General features: G+C 47.2%; 1 protein-coding gene across 4 annotated transcripts in view; it reads left to right on the top strand.

Moving 5' to 3' along the window:
• Nucleotides 1-18,080, top strand: part of LOC138303562 (kell blood group glycoprotein-like) — a 265,259-nt gene that overhangs the window by 184,255 nt on the left and 62,924 nt on the right. For 3 of the 4 annotated variants that reach the window (XM_069242815.1, XM_069242818.1, XM_069242816.1), the window contains 2 exons: nucleotides 439-581; nucleotides 6,354-6,480. In XM_069242815.1, the coding sequence (XP_069098916.1) occupies nucleotides 439-581; nucleotides 6,354-6,480 (270 nt within the window). The remainder of the gene's footprint in view (nucleotides 1-438; nucleotides 582-6,353; nucleotides 6,481-18,080) is intronic. The other variant, XM_069242817.1, reaches the window with a different exon arrangement.

Genomic DNA, 18,080 nt, shown 5'->3' on the forward strand with positions numbered 1-18,080 from the left:
ATATGGGATTGTAATACGGCAGAGGGTATATTCGTTTGTGATCGAGCCACCCCATCTGCCAGAGTCTAAATCAAGCCCTAAATGAGGATGGAAGCTGAGTCCACAGAATGGCCCAAATCTATCAGTTTCATTGAGCATAGGGTGAGAAGGGGTAGTATTTGAGTGGGTTGGTACTGTCCTAACTACACCAATGAAACAATATATAAATAATAAAGGCATTACTTTTCAATTGATTCTAGATTAGCATGGTGGCTGTTCACCAATGTATTTTTCCACTAGTGAACGGGTGAAGTTTTTCATTGATTGCACTCCGTCCTTTTGGTGACCTTCCCATGGTACTCTAAATGTGTTGTCATGCTATGGTAGGTTCAGTAACTGGATAATCTTCTATAATTATTTTCCTTGATCTAAAGTCCACTGATGCTGCATTTCTTCCAGGGTCTGGCACCAGCCATTGATTGGCTCTCCTGCCTTCAGGCAGCCTTCTATCCCCGAGAGCTAAACAGCTCGGAAATCATTTTTGTCCATGACATGGATTACATGGTGGAAATGTCGCAACTGGTGGACCTGTGGCGCAAAAGGTAAAAGGTTATATGGTGGAACTACAACATCTTCTAGAATAATCTGCCTTCATTGGTCTCTATCTCTTGCGAATGAACATTGTACCAAAATGATGCTCGTAGTTCAGAAGCATGGCACCCAAGAACAAAATGGCAGAAGCTGACATGAGGCAGCCGGTAGGGAGAGGGAGGCAACGACAAAGCAATACTTTTAATCCAATCACAGGGCATCCTTAGTGAAGATGAGGTGGACGTGGAATGATCTGAAAAGGTGCTTAAGGATTAAAAATGGTTAGTAAGTTGAGGACTTCAGACGGTTGGTGGCAGGTAGATCTTAGGTAGAGGTGGTCTGTGCATGGGGGTTGTTTTCTATGTGTGCTGTAGTATTTGCTCCCACAGTTATGGCACAAATGTCCTTTTCTCATCCCAAGCCTGACCGGCTGGTGGAGTTCATTTTGGGCAGGTGGTTATGAGAGCGCATGTGCCTCTACCTATTCCTGAGAGAAATAACTCCCCAGGACCATTGCAAATTAAGTGGCAGCAGGTTCTTTGCTTCCTCCACTGTCAACAGGTTTGCATATCCTTTCTCCAGGAGACACATAGGTTCCCTTGGCATGCTCCAGCCTCATAAGGAATGAAAGGACACAACGGTCGCTTCCTCCTAAGGAGTAGAGTAGCGTCACCATGCCTGCTCCGAGCGCAGCAGGCAAACAAATAAAATGACATATTAAATGCCATTTTCGTTTTCCCTCACACTCGTCTGTGTCCAGTGTTAGCCTATGGGTAGGGGGCAGGGCTCCATCCTGCAATTGCAGGACGACTGTTGCCCCTTACAGTACCCATGTCGGGGTGGCCTGCTGTCTAGCTACAGCCAGCCCGACGTGCACGCTGTAGACCCAGCTATTCAAGGGCTATCAAACAGCCGGGGGATTGGTGAAACAGGGCCCCAGCCTCCAAGTTAGCACTGGGTTGGCCTGTTTCCACGAATCCTGGGGCTCCTCTCATCCTGAAAACAGCATGAGAGCAGCTCCAGGATTGGTTGGATTTGAATTCCACTGACCAGGAAGGAAGCCCTACCGTTCCTGCTCAGTGGATGCCATGAGAGCTGTAGGTATGGAGACTTTGGCAACATCACACCCCACCATATTTAACACATGCATGCCACGGCTGGGATATAATCACATGGTATTCATGAGCTTCTACAGGCCGGATTTGGTGGTCGGAGGTGCACTCTAGAAATGGGAAAAGTGTGGCCATGGAGGTTACCTGTTTAATGCTGATGGGTCCTTGACAAGAAAGACATTATGAAAACTTTAGGGCAGGCATATTTATGAGATAGTGATGCAGCGCACTACAGCAAGCACCTTGCTGCATTGTGTGACAGGGAAAAGGCAGGAAAGGGCCGTATTTAACATTATACGGTTGTTGGAAAATGTGTTATTGGTAAGGGCAGGTAAGTACCTACACTTAGCAATAGGCTACTAACCTCCACTTAGGTCCAGTTATGTCTCAGTAAATTAGACCTAGCTCAACCCTTGGTAGCTTGGCAACGAGTGACAAGTCTTAACTTAGGAGACATATGTGTAAAGCATTTAAAAATCACAAAACAGTTAATAAGTAAAACACAAAACACAATAAAAATCCAACACCAATTGATAAACATAGATTATATTTTTATCTTTAAAATTACACCAAATCGAATAAAATCAGATAAGGGGAACCGGAGATATGAATTTGTAAAGAATTAATGCTTTCTAGCGCGTAGAAACAAAAAGCGCCAATCTGGTCATCTGGTCGCACCTGGACCGGGGCAAAGTCAAAGTTTAAGGCCGACTGCAATGAAGCCCGGCTCGGCAACAGCCCACTGGGAGGCCTCGGTCAAAAGTTTACCTTAGGACTTACTTGTTTTTCTGGAGATTTTCTTCAGCGGGACCAGGTCGCCAGTCCAATCCGACCTCCTGGAACTCTTCTTCAGATACGCGCCGCGGGAGCCCTCGGTGGAGATTTTTACCTTTGGACTTAGTCGTGTTTTCGAGGTGAAAATCCTTCGACCGGGGCAAATCTGAACCTTGATCGGATGTTCTTAGAGGCCTCTTTGGATACACTGCCTGGGAGGACCCCGTCAACTTCCTACGTTCGGACTAAGACACTTTTTCTGACATTTTCTTCACCGGGACGAACCTGCAAGTCATGCCAGGACGCGGTTGAGGCAAGCCAGCTAGAGTTGCCACGGAGGGTCGGTCCCTTTATGGAGCTTTTTTCCAAAAGTTCTCCAAACTTATACAAACTTCTGGATCTTCTTCCAGATGTTCCCTTAAGGGTCTTTTGTGGTCCACAGCTCACCCCAAGGTTCCAGAAGCTCTGAGATGCTCCTTGAGGGTGCAGACTACAACTCCCAGAATGCACCTGGCGCAAACTCCTTTTTGGCCACTGTGCAGTGGTGTGCTGGTTGGTTTCTTCAGGAGGTGGTGCAGGGGACTCTGGTTAGCAAGTTTTCACCTGCAGCAAACAGGGAGTGCCTCCTTCAACCAGTTGAAGCCAGGCAAAGTCCTTCTTGTGCTGAAGCCCACATGTGCAGCTGGTGCAGTCCTCCAGAGTGCAGTGTCCAGGTGCAGGTCAGGGGTCCAGCAGGGCAATCCTTCTTCTTCTTCTGTAGTTCTTTCTTGTTGGAATCTGATAGGGATCTGAGGTGTGGGTGCAGGTCTGTCAGTTTTATCCTTGCTCCTGGGTGAAAAACAGGGGGGTCCTGGTTCTCCAATCAGGGGCAGGGTCATTCCCCCTGTGATGACCACTTCATGGGAAGTGTGGCAAAAATCTATCCCAGGGGGCAACATTCCACAAAAATCCATCATGGCTGAAAGTGATGTTTGGAGGTTACATCTAGCTGAGCCCACACACTGGTGTGGCTAAAAATCCTAAACACACCCCTCTCCTGCCCTCTCCTAATCTAATCAAGGGAGCACCTAATTGTCTGGGTTTGAGGGATGTGAGAGTGTTGCTGGGTTTCTCTAAATGTCCTGGTTCTCCAATCAGGGGCAGGGTCATTCCCCTTGTGATGACCACTTCATGGGAAGTGTGGCAAAAATCTATCCCAGGGGGCAACATTCCACAAAAATCCATCATGGCTGAAAGTGATGTTTGGAGGTTACATCTAGCTGAGCCCACACACTGGTGTGGCTACAAATCCTAAACACACCCCTCTCCTGCCCTCTCCTAATCTAATCAAGGGAGCACCTAATTGTCTGGGTTTGAGGGATGTGAGAGTGTTGCTGGGTTTCTCCAAATGTCCTTACTTGCCAGACCAGTTTGGCAGCCCTCCCCTTCCTGCTTCCCCATCTGCTGAGGGGAGATCTCCTCCCCCAGGCACATCTCTTTGTGTTGAGCCAGACCACTTCACACCTCATCCAGGCAGCCTGGCCAGGCTGCCAGAGGCTTGCCAATCAGAGCAAAGCAGTGTTGGGGTGAAGTTGGCAACTTTTCAGGTAAAGTTTAAAACTCCTTACCTAAACAAGTTATATTAAATCCCACAACTTGAAGTTGTGGGATGTATTATAACAATTAATTTGATACCAAACTTGTGGTATCTGTTACTTAAGGGGACTTTTACAATTAAAATAAAGTCTCCCCATTCTAGCCTATGGACGCCATTCACTACAATGAGGGAAAATTAATTTGGCAGTTTTACCTCACCAAGTCTTATAAACACTAGTTTTATAAGGTACCTGCTTATTGTTACATGGCACCCAGCCCTAGGGGCACGGAGGGCACACCTTAGAGTTGACTTATATGTAAAAATAAGGTAGTTTAAGACTTTGGAACTACTTTTAATTCCAAAGTCGTACTTGCATGTAACTTTAATTTAAAAGCAGCCAGCAAGGCAGGCCTGCCTTTAAAATGACACTGGGCACCTCAGCAGTGCACCTATGGGTGCACTACCTATGCTGTGGTCCCTAAAGCTACATGCCCTACCATATACTAGGGACTTATAGGTAGGTTGACAAAGCCAATTATAATTAGCCTAATTTGCATACTGATTTTACACACAGCATAGGCCCTGGGACTGGTTAGCAGTACTCAGAGTAACATTAGAGTCAGGAAAACACCAGCAAAAAGTGGAAAATGGGGGCAGAATGTCAGGGGGCTGCTGTAATCCGCCCTGTTTTCTCACAACGGTGCATTACTGTCTTTTCCCAGTGCTGGTACACAACGTGCTGTCTAGCTCCAAAGCAGTCATGTGCAAGGATGCCTGCGTTGCATGCAGGATTGTTTTTGTGTAGGAGGGGGCACCTCCCTGCACAAAAACAAACGTCTGAGGCATCTTCCTCTTTCTATGTGCTCTGCAGAATGCAGCTCCTACTGAAAGAGGGAAAAACAAGGAGAAAAAAACATTATGCCTCCCCTGAGGAGGCGTAGCAGTTTTGGCAGATTCCCAGGTCTACCACTTATAGTAAATCTGTGATTGCACCAAAATCTGTGGGTGTTGTGCGGAAACACTCACGCACCATCCATGGAATGGCTCCCTTGGGCAGAGTAGTGCAAGGCATTGAGTTGTGCTGCATTGTGTTACTCCAGATTTATCAAACTTGATACATCACACTTAGCAGCTGTGTCGCACTTGCACTCTGGTGAAAATAATTGTTTGAATAATTGTACTGTGTGCTCCGTGAAGGCCGGTATAAATAAAGAAAATATATACTGCTATGGGGAGCACAGAGACCATGGACAAAGTCCCGGGAAGACACCAGCAGCAGAACAGGGAGACATACGGAGACCAATAGAACCATAATTATCAGTTTACCATTAACTGGAGGGTGATACCAGCATTTATTCATTACATAACAAAACATCAATGACTCGTTGAGACTATTCTGTTGAGATAGTCAAATGCACTTCAATAAATTCTGGAGCCATGGGTCCTTGTCCGAGGACCTCATTTCATGGAGGAGGAAGAGGAAATAAACAAACCATGGGACATCTTAACAGTTTTAGGCTCTCACGTTAGAGATCTGAGAATATTTCCTGGACCTCTCCAGCTCGCTTTCATGGTATCATGGTCAGTGGCACAGTAGACTTTCTGAAGGGGATCCCATGAGGACAGCTGCAGCATTGCAGATTAAGCTCCTTGGTTTTGGAATCAGTTGAGAGCTGGGGAGATAGAAGTTATACATTCAGATGAATGGTGACAGATTCGTTAAATGGACCACTCAGGGAAGGCAGTCCCAGGGTATCTTGGCGCACCCATCTGGGCTCTGGTCTTTTCTTTCTTGTAGGTGCCCCTGGGCACACCTGAGACCAATGTCTCGGTACACAGAGTGGTGATAGAGGCATGCTTTCAGGGGTAGTTTCCGGGGCTGCAACTCAGGTGTCAGGTGCCACGTGGCATGTAAAACGCTCCCTGGGCCTGAGTGAAGGGCTTCAGGCAGAGCGCAGAGCTGACATCAGGGACCCTGGAGGTAGGTCTGCATTGTTCCAGGTCTCACCTCATGACAGCTCTGGCCTCGACTCATAGGATCCCTTCACTGATCCTGGGAGGCTGGAAAGAGAGTCACTTACAAGTGTTCTGGTAAATATCCTTCTTAAACGGCATCTCTATGCTGCAGCTTTTCTTCTTTGGTTTAAGGTTCTGTTAACTAGATGTCATTCCCCTTCCCGGCTGCTTGTTGATCTGGTCCTTGGTTGGCTCAACCATGTCAACCTTTTCTTAAACTACTGCTCATTCTAATAAAGCCCTGGAGGTGTATGTGTGGGTTGTTGAAGTCACTTAGGTGTTCCTATCTTGTCTCCTTTCTCCAGCAGCTATTTGCAGGCTTACATGGTACTTTGCTTGGTGCACAGCTTGTACCCAGCTCTGGACAAGAGGTTCCAGGATGCCCGGAGAGAGCTCACCGCTGGCATTCAGAAATCAGAGGCGGACTCCATGGTTAGTGACTTCTTGTATCAATTAAACTGTCTGTGTGCAGGTATTTGTCAAGTAATGTTGCATCCCTGTGTGGGGCACAAATCCGTCCACTAGGGTTCGTGTTTGATGGGCATGGATATCAAATCGATGTTTCTTCAGGTTGGGCAAGCATGTTAACGATACGGGTAAGGCATCACCTGCGATGAGTCAAGCCACCAACCTCAATTCAAAATTTCACCTCCAAAGCTGAAGCATCGCATATTACCTGATATTTTTTTAACATTTTTTATTAAGTTTCAAAATCGAAATGTAAAGACAACACATCCCAAACATAGAAAAAAGAAATCAACGTCTTTACTATCATAGTGTGTTTTATAAGGATTTCTGAACTCTCGCTATGGTAAGAAGGTCATAGAAAAATAAAAACATCACATACAGTTTCTGTTTATGTAGGTTTCACACTAGAACAAACAGAACAAAAGCAGAAGTGCCTGACACTGACCAATCTGGCACTTTTCAGGGTCTGATCTCCTGAATCCACTGTTAGAGAAGTGAAGTCTGGATATTGATGTGTTGATGGACTACGCACAGACCGCCGCATATGGGGTTTATTGGCTCCCTTTACACCTTGAACAGTGCATTCATCTGCTGTGTTATCCTTGGGGTTCCCTCCTAGGCAGTGGAGTACAACATTCAGAGGGGGGACTGTTGTCTAAAAGAACACGCAGCTTTTATTACACTCTGTCTGGCAGTGACAATTGTCTGGGCTGTTGCCTGAAAGAACACACTGCATCTATTGCACTCAGTCTGGCAGTAAGTGAATAATATTTCTGTCTGAAAGAACACACTGCATTCACTGCACTCTGGCAGTGAGAGAGATCAAGGTTATTGTCTAAAATAACACACTGCATTTATTGCACTCAGTCTAGCAGTGGGAGTGAATACTGTTCATGCCTAGAGAACACGCTGCATTTATTACACTCAGTCTGTCAGTGAGTGAATAATATTGCTACCTAAAATAACACATGGCAATTATTGCACTCAGTCTGGCAGTAAGTGAATAATATTGCTACCTAAAATAACACACTGCATGTATTACACTCAGTCTAGCAGTGTGTGATTAAGATTGCTGCCTATAATAACGCACTGTATTTATTGCACTCAGTCTGGCAGAGAATGAATAATAATGCTACCTAAAAGAGCACACTGCTTTTATTGCACTCAGTCTGGCAGTGAGAGAGATCAGGGTTGTTGTCTAAAAGAACACATTGTATTCATTACACCCTGTCTAGCAGTGAGAGCGAATGCCATTCTTGTCTAGAGAACACACTGCATGTATTGCACTCAGTCTGGCAGTGAGAGGAATAAGGGTTGTTGTGAAAAAGAACACACTGCATTTATTGTACTCAGTCTGGCAGTGAGAGGGATTAGGGTTTCTGTGTGAAAGAACTCACTGCATTTATGGCACTCAGTCTGGCAGTGAGAGGGATCAGGGTTGTTGTCTAAAATAACTCACTGCATTTATTATACTCTGTCCAGCAGTGAAAGTGATCAGGGTTGTAGTCTAAAAGAACACACTGCGTTTATTACACCCTGTCTAGTAGTGAGAATGAATGCTATTCTTGCCTAGATAATGCACTGCCTTTATTGCACTCAGTCTGGCAGTGAGAGAGACCAGGGTTGTTGTCAACAAGAGCACACTGCATCTCTTACACTCAGTCTGGCAGTGAGAGAGACCAGGGTTGTTGTCAACAAGAGCACACTGCATCTCTTACACTCAGTCTGGCAGTGAGAGTGATCAGGGTTGTTGTGTACAAGAACACACTGCATTTACTACACTCAGTCTGGCAGTGAGAGTGATCAGGGTTGTTGTGTAAAAGAGCACACTGCTTTTATGACACTCTGTCTGGCAGTGAAAATTGTCTCAGTTGCTGCCTAAAATGACACATTGCAGTTATTGCACGCAGTCTGGCAGTGAGTGAATAATATTGCTGCCTAAAAGAACACCCTGCGTTTATTGCACTCAGTTGGCAGTGAGTGATTAATATTGCTGCCTAAAAGAACTCAATGCATTTATTTTACCCTGTCTGGCAGTGAGAGAGAGCAGGGTTGTTGCCTAAAGGAACTCACTGCATTTATTATACTCTGTCCAGCAGTGAAAGTGATCAGGGTTGCTGTCTAAAAGAACACACTGCAATTATTGCTCACTGTCATTCAGTGAGAGTAATGAGGGTTGTTGTGTAAAAGAACAAACTGTATCTATTGCATTCTGTCTGGCAGTGAGAGAGATCAGGGTTGTTGTGTAAAAGAACACACCACATTTATTGCACTCAGTCCGGCAGTGAGAGTGAATACCATTCTTGCCTAGAGAATGCACTGCATTTATTGCACTCAGTCTAGCAGTGAGAGAGATCAGGGTTGTTGCATAGAAGAGCACATCACATTTAAGGCACTCAGGGTGTCATTCCAACCCTGGCGGTCAATGACCGCCGGGTTGGAGGACCGCGGGAGCACCGCCGACAGGCCGGCAGTGCTCCCAAGGGCATTCCGACTGCGGCGGTAAAGCCGCGGTCGCACCGGCAACACTGGCGGTCTCCCGCCAGTGTACCGCCGCCCTTTGGAATCCTCCAAGGCGGCGCGCCGCCGAGGGGATTCCGACCCCCCCTACCGCCATCCAGTTCCCGGCGGTCCGCCCGCCGGGAACCGGATGGCGGTAGGGGGGGGTCGCGGGGCCCCTGGGGGCCCCTGCAGTGCCCATGCCACTGGCATGGGCACTGCAGGGGCCCCCGTAAGAGGGCCCCTACAAGTATTTCACTGTCTGCTTGGCAGACAGTGAAATACGCGACGGGTGCAACAGCACCCGTCGCACCTTCCCACTCCGCCGGCTCGATTACGAGCCGGCATCCTCGTGGGAAGGGAGTTTTTCCCTGGGCTGGCGGGCGGTCTTTTGGCGACCGCCAGCCAGCCCAGGGAAAAACTTAGAATACCCTCCGCGGTCTTTCGACTGCGGAGCGGTATTTCGGAGGGGGGAAGTCTGGCGGGCGGCCTCCGCCGCCCGCCAGACTTGGAATGACCCCCTCAGTCTGGCAGTGAGAGAGATCAGAGTTGTTGTCTAAAAGAACACACTGCATTTATTGAACTCAGTCTGGCAGTGAGAGGGATCAGGGTTGCTGTGTAAAATAACTCACTGCATTTATTGCACTCAGTCTGACAGTGAGAGGGATCAGGGCTGTTGTGTAATAGAACACACTGCATTTATTGCACTCTGTCTGGCAGTGAGAGTGATCAGGGTTGTTGTCTTAAAGAACACCCTGCATTTGTTACACCTTGTCTAGCAGTGAGAGTGAATGCTATTCTTGCCTAGAGAACACACTGCATTTATTGCACTCAGTCTGGCATTGAGAGAGATCAGGGTTGTTGTCAACAAGAGCACACTGCATCTATTACACAATGACTGGCAGTGAGAGTGATCAGGGTTGTTGTGTAGAGGAACACACTGCATTTATTGCACTCTGACTGGCAGTGAGAGAGATCAGGGTTGTTGTGTAAAATTACGCACTGCATTTATTGCACTCAGTGTGGAAGTGAGAGAGATCAGGGTTGTTGTGTAAAAGAACACCCTGCATGTATTGCACTCAGTCTGGCAGTGAGAAGGATCAGGGTTGTTGTCTAAAATAACTCACTGCTCTTAATATACTCTGTCCAGCAGTGAGAGTGATCAGAGTTGCTGTCTAAAAGACCACACTGCATTTATTGCACTCTTTCTAGCAGTGAGAGTAATCAGGGCTTGTAGGAGGCTGGACTGGCTTGTAGTGAGTACCAAGGGGTACTTACACGTTGCACCAGGCCCAGGTATCCCTTATTAGTGTATAGGGTGTCTAGCAGCTTAGGCTGATAGATAATGGTAGCTTAGCAGAGCAGCTTAGGCTGAACTAGGAGACGAGTGAAGCTCCTACAGTACCACTAGTGTCATATGCACAATATCATAAAAAAACACAATACACAGATATACTAAAAATAAAGGTACTTTATTTTTATGACAATATGCCAAAAGTATCTCAGTGAGTACCCTCAGTATGAGGATAGCAAATATACACAAGATATATGTACACAATACCAAAAATATGCAGTATAGTCTTAGAAAACAGTGCAAACAACGTATAGTTACAATAGGATGCAATGGGGACACATAGGGATAGGGGCAACATAAACCATATACTCCAAAAGTGGAATGCGAACCACGAATGGACCCCAAACCTATGTGACCTTGTAGAGGGTCGCTGGGACTGTAAGAAAACAGTGAGGGTTAGAAAAATAGCCCACCCCAAGACCCTGAAAAATCAGTGCAAAGTGCACTAAAGTTCCCCAAAGGACATAGAAGTCGTGATAGGGGAATTCTGCAGGAAAGACACAAACCAGCAATGCAACAACGATGGATTTCCAGTTGAGGGTACCTGTGGAATAAGGGGACCAAGTCCAAAAGTCACAAGCAATTCGGAGATGGGCAGATGCCCAGGAAATGCCAGCTGTGGGTGCAAAGAAGCTGCTACTGGACAGTAGAAGCTGAGGATTCTGCAGGAACGACAAGGGCTAGAGACTTCCCCTTTGGAGGATGGATCCCCCACGCCGTGGAGAGTCGTGCAGAAGGGTTTTCCTGAAGAAAGACCGCCAACAAGCCTTGCTAGCTGCAAATTGTGTGGTTAGGGTTTTTGGATGCTGCTGTGGCCCAGGAGGGACCAGGATGTCGCCAATTGCGTCAGGGGACAGAGGGGGCGTCCAGCAGGACAAGGAGCCCTCCCAGAAGCAGGCAGCACCCGCAGAAGTGGCGGAACAGGCACTACGAAGAGGAGTGAAACGGTGCTCACCCGAAGTTGCACAAAGGAGTCCCACGCCACCGGAGGACAACTTAGGATGTCGTGCAATTCAGGTTAGAGTGCCGTGGACCCAGGCTTGGCTGTGCACAAAGGATTTCTGCCGGAAGTGCACAGAGGCCAGAGTAGCTGCAAAAGACGCGGTTCCCAGCAATGCAGTCTGGCGTGGGGAGGCAAGGACTTACGTCCACCAAACTTGGACTGAAGAGTCACTGGACTGTGGGAGTCACTTGGACAGAGTTGCTGGATTCAAGGGACCTCGCTCGTCGTGCTGAGAGGAGACCCAGGGGACCGGTGATGCAGTTCTTTGGTGCCTGCGGTTGCAGGGGGACGATTCCGTCGACCCACAGGAGATTTCTTCAGAGCTTCTAGTGCAGAGAGGAGGCAGACTACCCCCACAGCATGCACCACCAGGAAAGCAGTCGAGAAGGCGGCAGGATCAGCGTTACAGAGTTGCAGTAGTCGTCTTCGCTACTTTGTTGCAGTTTTGCAGGCTTCCAGCACGGTCAGCAGTCGATTCCTTGGCAGAAGGTGAAGAGAGAGATGCAGAGGAACTCTGATGAGCTCTTGCATTCGTTATCTAAGGAAATCCCCAAAGCAGAGACCCTAAATAGCCAGAAAAGAGGGTTTGGCTACTTAGGAGAGAAGATAGGCTAGCAACACCTGAAGGAGCCTATCAGAAGGAGTCCCTGACGTCACCTGCTGGCCCTGGCCACTCAGAGCAGTCCAGTGTGCCAGCAGCACCTCTGTTTCCAAGATGGCAGAGGTCTGGAGCACACTGGAGGAGCTCTGGGCACCTCCCAGGGGAGGTGCAGGTCAGGGGAGTGGTCACTCCCCTTTCCTTTGTCCAGTTTCGCACCAGAGCAGGGCTGAGGGGTCCCTGAACCGGTGTAGACTGGCTTATGCAGAAATGGGCACCATGTGTGCCCATGAAAGCATTTCCAGAGGCTGGGGGAGGCTACTCCTCCCCTGCCTTAACACCATTTTCCAAAGGGAGAGGGTGTAACACCTTCTCTCTGAGGAAGTCCTTTGTTCTGCCTTCCTGGGCCAAGCCTGGCTGGACCCCAGGAGGGCAGAAACCTGTCTGAGGGGTTGGCAGCAGCAGCAGCTGCAGTGAAACCCGGGAAAGGCAGTTTGGCAGTACCCAGGTCTGAGCTACAGACCTGTGGGATCATGGGATTGTGCCAACTATGCCAGGATGGCATAGAGGGGGCAATTCCATGATCATAGACATGTTACATGGCCATATTCGGAGTTACCATTGTGAAGCTACACATAGGTAGTGACCTATATGTAGTGCACGCATGTAACGGTGTCCCCGCACTCACAAAGTCCGGGGAATTGGCCCTGAACAATGTGGGGGCACCTTGGCTAGTGCCAGGGTGCCCACACACTAAGTAACTTTGCACCTAACCTTCACCAGGTAAAGGTTAGACATATAGATGACTTATAAGTTACTTACGTGCAGTGGTAAATGGCTGTGAAATAACGTGGACGTTATTTCACTTCAGGCTGCAGTGGCAGGCCTGTGTAAGAATTGTCAGAGCTCCCTATGGGTGGCAAAAGAAATGCTGCAGCCCATAGGGATCTCCTGGAACCCCAATTACCTGGGTACCTCAGTACCATATACTAGGGAATTATAAGGGTGTTCCAGTATGCCAATGTAAATTGGTGAAATTGGTCACTAGCCTGTTAGTGACAATTTGGAAAGAAATGAGAGAGCATAACCACTGAGGTTCTGATTAGCAGAGCCTCAGTGAGACAGTTAGTCATAACACAGGTAACACATACAGGGCACACTTATGAGCACTGGGGCCCTGGCTGGCAGGGTCCCAGTGACACATACAACTAAAACAACATATATACAGTGAAATATGGGGGTAACATGCCAGGCAAGATGGTACTTTCCTACAGGGCTGTTTTGTAAAATAACTCACTTCATGTATTATACCCTGTCTAGCAGTGAAAGTGAATACTATTCTTGCCTGGACCACACTGCATTTATTGCACTCAGTCTGGCAGTGGGAGACATCATGGTTGTTGTGTAAAAGAGCACAGTGCACTTATTGCACTCTGTCTTGCGGTGAGAGTGACCAGGGCTGTTGTATAAAAGAACACACCACATTTATTCCACTCTGGCAGTGAGAGTGATCAGGGTTGTTGTGTAAAATATCTCACTGCATTTATTACACTCAGTCTGGCAGTGAGAGACATCATTGTTGTTGTGTAAAAGAGCCCACTGCTTTTAATGTACTCTGTCTGGCAGTGACAGTTGTCTGGGTTGTTGCCTAAAAGAACACCCTGCATTTATCGCTTTCAGTCTGGCAGTGAATAAATAATATTGCTGACTAAAATAACACATTTCAGTTATTGCACTCAGTCTGGCAGTGAGTGAATAATATGTCTGCCTAAAAGAACATACTGCTTTTATTGCACCCTGTCTGGAAGTGAGGGAGCAGGGTTGTTGCCTAAAAGAAGTCACTGCATTGATTACACTCTGACCAGAAGTGAGAGTGATCAGAGTTGCTGTCTGAAAGAACACTTTGTAATTATTGCACACTGTCCAGCAGTGAGAATAATGATGGTTGTTGTGTAAAAAAAAACAGTGGATTTATTCCACTCTGGCAGTGAGAGTGAAGAGGGTTGTTGTGTAAAAGAACACACTGTATCTACTGCATTCTGTCTGGCAGTGAGAGAGATCAAGGTTGTTGTGTAAAAGAACACACCACATTTATTGCACTCAGTCTGGCAGTGAGAGTGAATAGTATTCTTGCATAGAGAATGCACTGCATTTATTTCACTCAGTCTAGCAGTGAGGGAGATAAGGGTTGTTGTGTAGAAGGGCACACCACATTTATGGCACTCGGTCTAGCAGGGATAGAGATCAGAGTTGTTGTCTAAAAGAACACACTGCATTTATTGCACCTAGTCTAGCAGTGAGAGTGAATACTGTTCTTACCTAGAAAACACACTGCATTTATTGCACTCAGTCTGGCACTGAGAGGAATCAGGGTTGCTGTGAAAAAGAACACTGCATTTATTGCACTCAGTCTGGCAGTGAGAGGAATCAGGGTTGCTGTGTAAAAGAACTCACTGCATTTATTGCACTCAGTCTGGCAGTAAGAGTGAATACTGTTCTTGCCTGGAGAACACACTGCATTTATTGCACTCGGTCTAGCAGTGAGAGAGAATACTGTTCTTGCCTAGAGAACACATTGCTTTTATTGCACTCATTTTGGCAGTGAGAGGGATCAGGGTTGTTGTGTAAAAGAACACACTGCATGTATTGCACTCTGTCTGGCAGTAAGAGAGATCAGGGTTGTTGTGTAAAAGAACACACTGCATGTATTGCACTCTGTCTGGCAGTGAGAGAGACCAGGGTTTACTGTGTAAAAAAACACACTGCATTTATTGCACTCAGTCTGGCAGTAAGAGAGATCAGGGTTGTTGTGTAAAAGAACACACTGCATTTATTGCACTAAGTCTGGCAGTAAGAGTGAATACTGTTCTTGCCTGGAGAACACACTGCATTTATTGCACTCGGTCTAGCAGTGAGAGAGAATACTGTTCTTGCCTAGAGAACACATTGCTTTTATTGCACTCATTTTGGCAGTGAGAGGGATCAGGGTTGTTGTGTAAAAGAACACACTGCATTTATTGCACTAAGTCTGCCAGTAAGAGTGAATACTGTTCTTGCCTGGAGAACACACTGCATTTATTGCACTCAGTCTGGCAGTGAGAGTGAATACTTTTCTTGCCTAGAGCACGCACCGCATTTACTGCACTCTGACTGGCAATGAGAGTGAATACTATTCTCGTCTAGAGAACACACTGCATTTACTGCACTCAGTCTGGCAGTGAGAGGGACTAATGACTAATTCCTGAAGTGGTGTCTGATCTTTCTGCATGAGATGACAGAGAGGTGGTCATCATGCTCCCAGGGAGATCCAACATAGCGCGGTGTTTCGCGCAAACATTCACCGTAACCTCTGTTGGTGAACACTGGTGCTATCACACTGTGCCTCAGTGACATATCTAGTCGCGTCTACTGATTACAGTCACAGTGTTTTTTTGTACATAAAGTCATGGAGGGGTGATCTGGTTAACATCCACTAATTGTTTGTTTCAGAGGACACCTAAATGGATACATTTAGGATAACAAAATGTCTTCTGCATGTGGGGGCTCTCCTATGTTGGTGTCCTTGAGGAGAAACATAAACTCTAAAGGGCTTATTTACAATATTTTGGTGAGGGGCTGCATCACAAGGCTCCTTGTTGTGCTGCCCTGCATCAAAAAAAAGGGCAGGAATGTGCCAGGTGCATTCCTCTCCTCCACTGTGCTGGCACACAGCTGGCTGCCATGCGCCAATGCAGGCACCCTTGCACCATGGTGCAAGGTTTTCTCCTTTGTAGGTATGATTATTATTTAGCAGAAAGGGTCACCTTTCTGCACAAAAACAATCTGTGGAGGCGTTTTCCTCCTTCTATGTCTGCTGCAGAATGCACCACACATGGATAGACAAACAAATAAAGATAAATAAAGAAATTTCTCATTGTTACACCTCCCGTGAGGAGGCGTAGGCTTTTCATGCGTTCCTAGGTTTACAAATCTTTCTAAATCTGGGGATGCGTCAAAATCCATGAGTTGCTGCGTGAACGTGTTGGGTTCCATGGGCGCAACGCCCATGGAACGCCTCTTTGACACAGAGTAAGGCAAAACAGCGACTTGTGCTGCTTTGCCTTACTCCATATCTACAAGGCCATGAAAAGCTATGCAAATATGGGCCAGAAGCCCTCGCCACAAGTGCGTTGCAAAAAGTGACGCATCTTTAGCGCAAACCACTTGTAAATATGCCCCTAAGGGTTCCTCCCCATCAGGTGATGATTGACTGACCCTGTGAAGACCCTTCTGTCAGTGGAGTCAACATTATTGTTTGCTGATTTGGGCCTTCTTGAAGTGGCAGCTCAAGGCATTGGTCTGTGAGCCCCTCCTGTGTGAACCCCCATCTCGGAAAGTCTGTTGAATTAGACGACTCCCACTGAACTGGAGATTGGGTGAAGGTTTGGTGGTATTTCTGCACTTGCCTAGCTCCCAAGATTTCATCTTGCTCACTTCTGGCACAACTATATTTTCAGTGTCGTTATGTGTGACACTTCTATGCATTATGAGTGACACTATCTCACGCAGAAGGTTGTGTAAATGTTTGGTGGTATTTGTTCATCTGCACAGCTGCCAAGGTTCCATTTTGCTTACGTGTGACTCGTCTGTTTTGAGTGTCATTATGTGTGACACTTCTTTGCATGATGAGTGACACTTTGAGTGACACTTTATCTCACTCAGGACAACCCCCAGGCTTGGGCTGGAGGTTGAATGAGTGGTTGGTGGTATTTCTTCATCTGCACAGCTTCCAAGGTTTGATCTTGCCTACACGTGGCCAGCCCATGTTTTCAGTGGCCTTGTGAGTGACACTTCAATGCATTACGGAGGCGGGATCTGTGTGCATGTTTGGGGAGTATTTCTTCGTTTGCATAGATGCCCAGTTTTTATCATGGTCACGTGCGACTTGTCCATGTTTCATCATCCTTGTGTGTGACACATCAGTGCATTATGAGTGACGCTTTGATTGACACTTGATCTCACGTACCACAAATCAGTACTGCACGTGTAATGAGATAGATTGCAAACACGGACCCGGGTTTGTGTCCAGTGCTGGTTTAGATTAGGAGTGTTGGAACAGCTGCAGAGCTCTTCAAGTGCTTGTTCAATGTCAACAAACCACCTCCTTTTCCAAACACGATCAGCCTGGAGCTGAGGGGGTGCAGCGGAGGACGGGGCAGTCTGAGCAAAGCAAAGCAGAGAAGAAGAGAGAGGCAGAGAGAGAGAGAGAGTGAGTGACAGAGAGAGAGATAAACAATGAGACAGAAAGCGAGAGTGAGAGAGGGAGAGAAAAGAAGAGAGAGAGAAAGGGAAAGCCAGAGAAAAAGAGAGAGAGGGAGAGAGAAAAGAGGAGAGAGAGACAGGGAAGAAAGAGAGAGCAGAGAGAGAGAAAGTGGAGAGAAAGAGAGGTAAATGGAGAGAGACGGAGAGAGAGAGAGAGAGAGAGAGAGAGAGAGAGAGAGAGAGAGAGAGAGAGAGAGAGAGAGAAAGAAATGGAGAAAGGCAGAGAGAAAGAGAGAGAGACAGAGAGACAGAGGGAAAGAGAGGAAATGGAGAAAATTAGAGAGAGAAGGAGAGAAAGAGAACAGAGGGAGAGAGAGACAGAGGATAGAGAAAGAGAGAGCAAAAGAGAAGAGAGAGGGAGTGAGAAAGAGAGACAGAGAGAGGAAGAGAGGGAGAGAGGTGCGCCGCAGGGGGAGTACTCAGCACCCCCAGATGCAGTGCCATGGCTCACAGCCGAAGTACTCTTGTGTGAGATCGCAGAGGGGACCTGCATTCCTTACAGCGCTTGGCGTACAGCACCTACTCGCGCCAAAAGAGGGAATCAGAGCGCAGAGAAGCTGAGGGAGAGAGGAAGTGCGTGGGAACTTAGTGGGAAGAAACACTATTCACAGGCCCAGCGCGCTGATGTGTGTGTGGGACGGGTGGTGGGGTTAAAGGTGGGTTTGGGCATATACTCATAGAACAAGAAAATCTGCCTGGGTTCAGCGTATCAAAGAAAAGAAAGACACATAGGCGCTCATTATGACTCTGGTGGTCTCAGAGTGAGACCGCCAAAACCACAGATGCCAGAAGACCGCCAGTGCTGGTGG

Source organism: Pleurodeles waltl, chromosome 7 (assembly GCF_031143425.1).
Source record: "Pleurodeles waltl isolate 20211129_DDA chromosome 7, aPleWal1.hap1.20221129, whole genome shotgun sequence".
NCBI lineage: Eukaryota > Metazoa > Chordata > Amphibia > Caudata > Salamandridae > Pleurodeles > Pleurodeles waltl.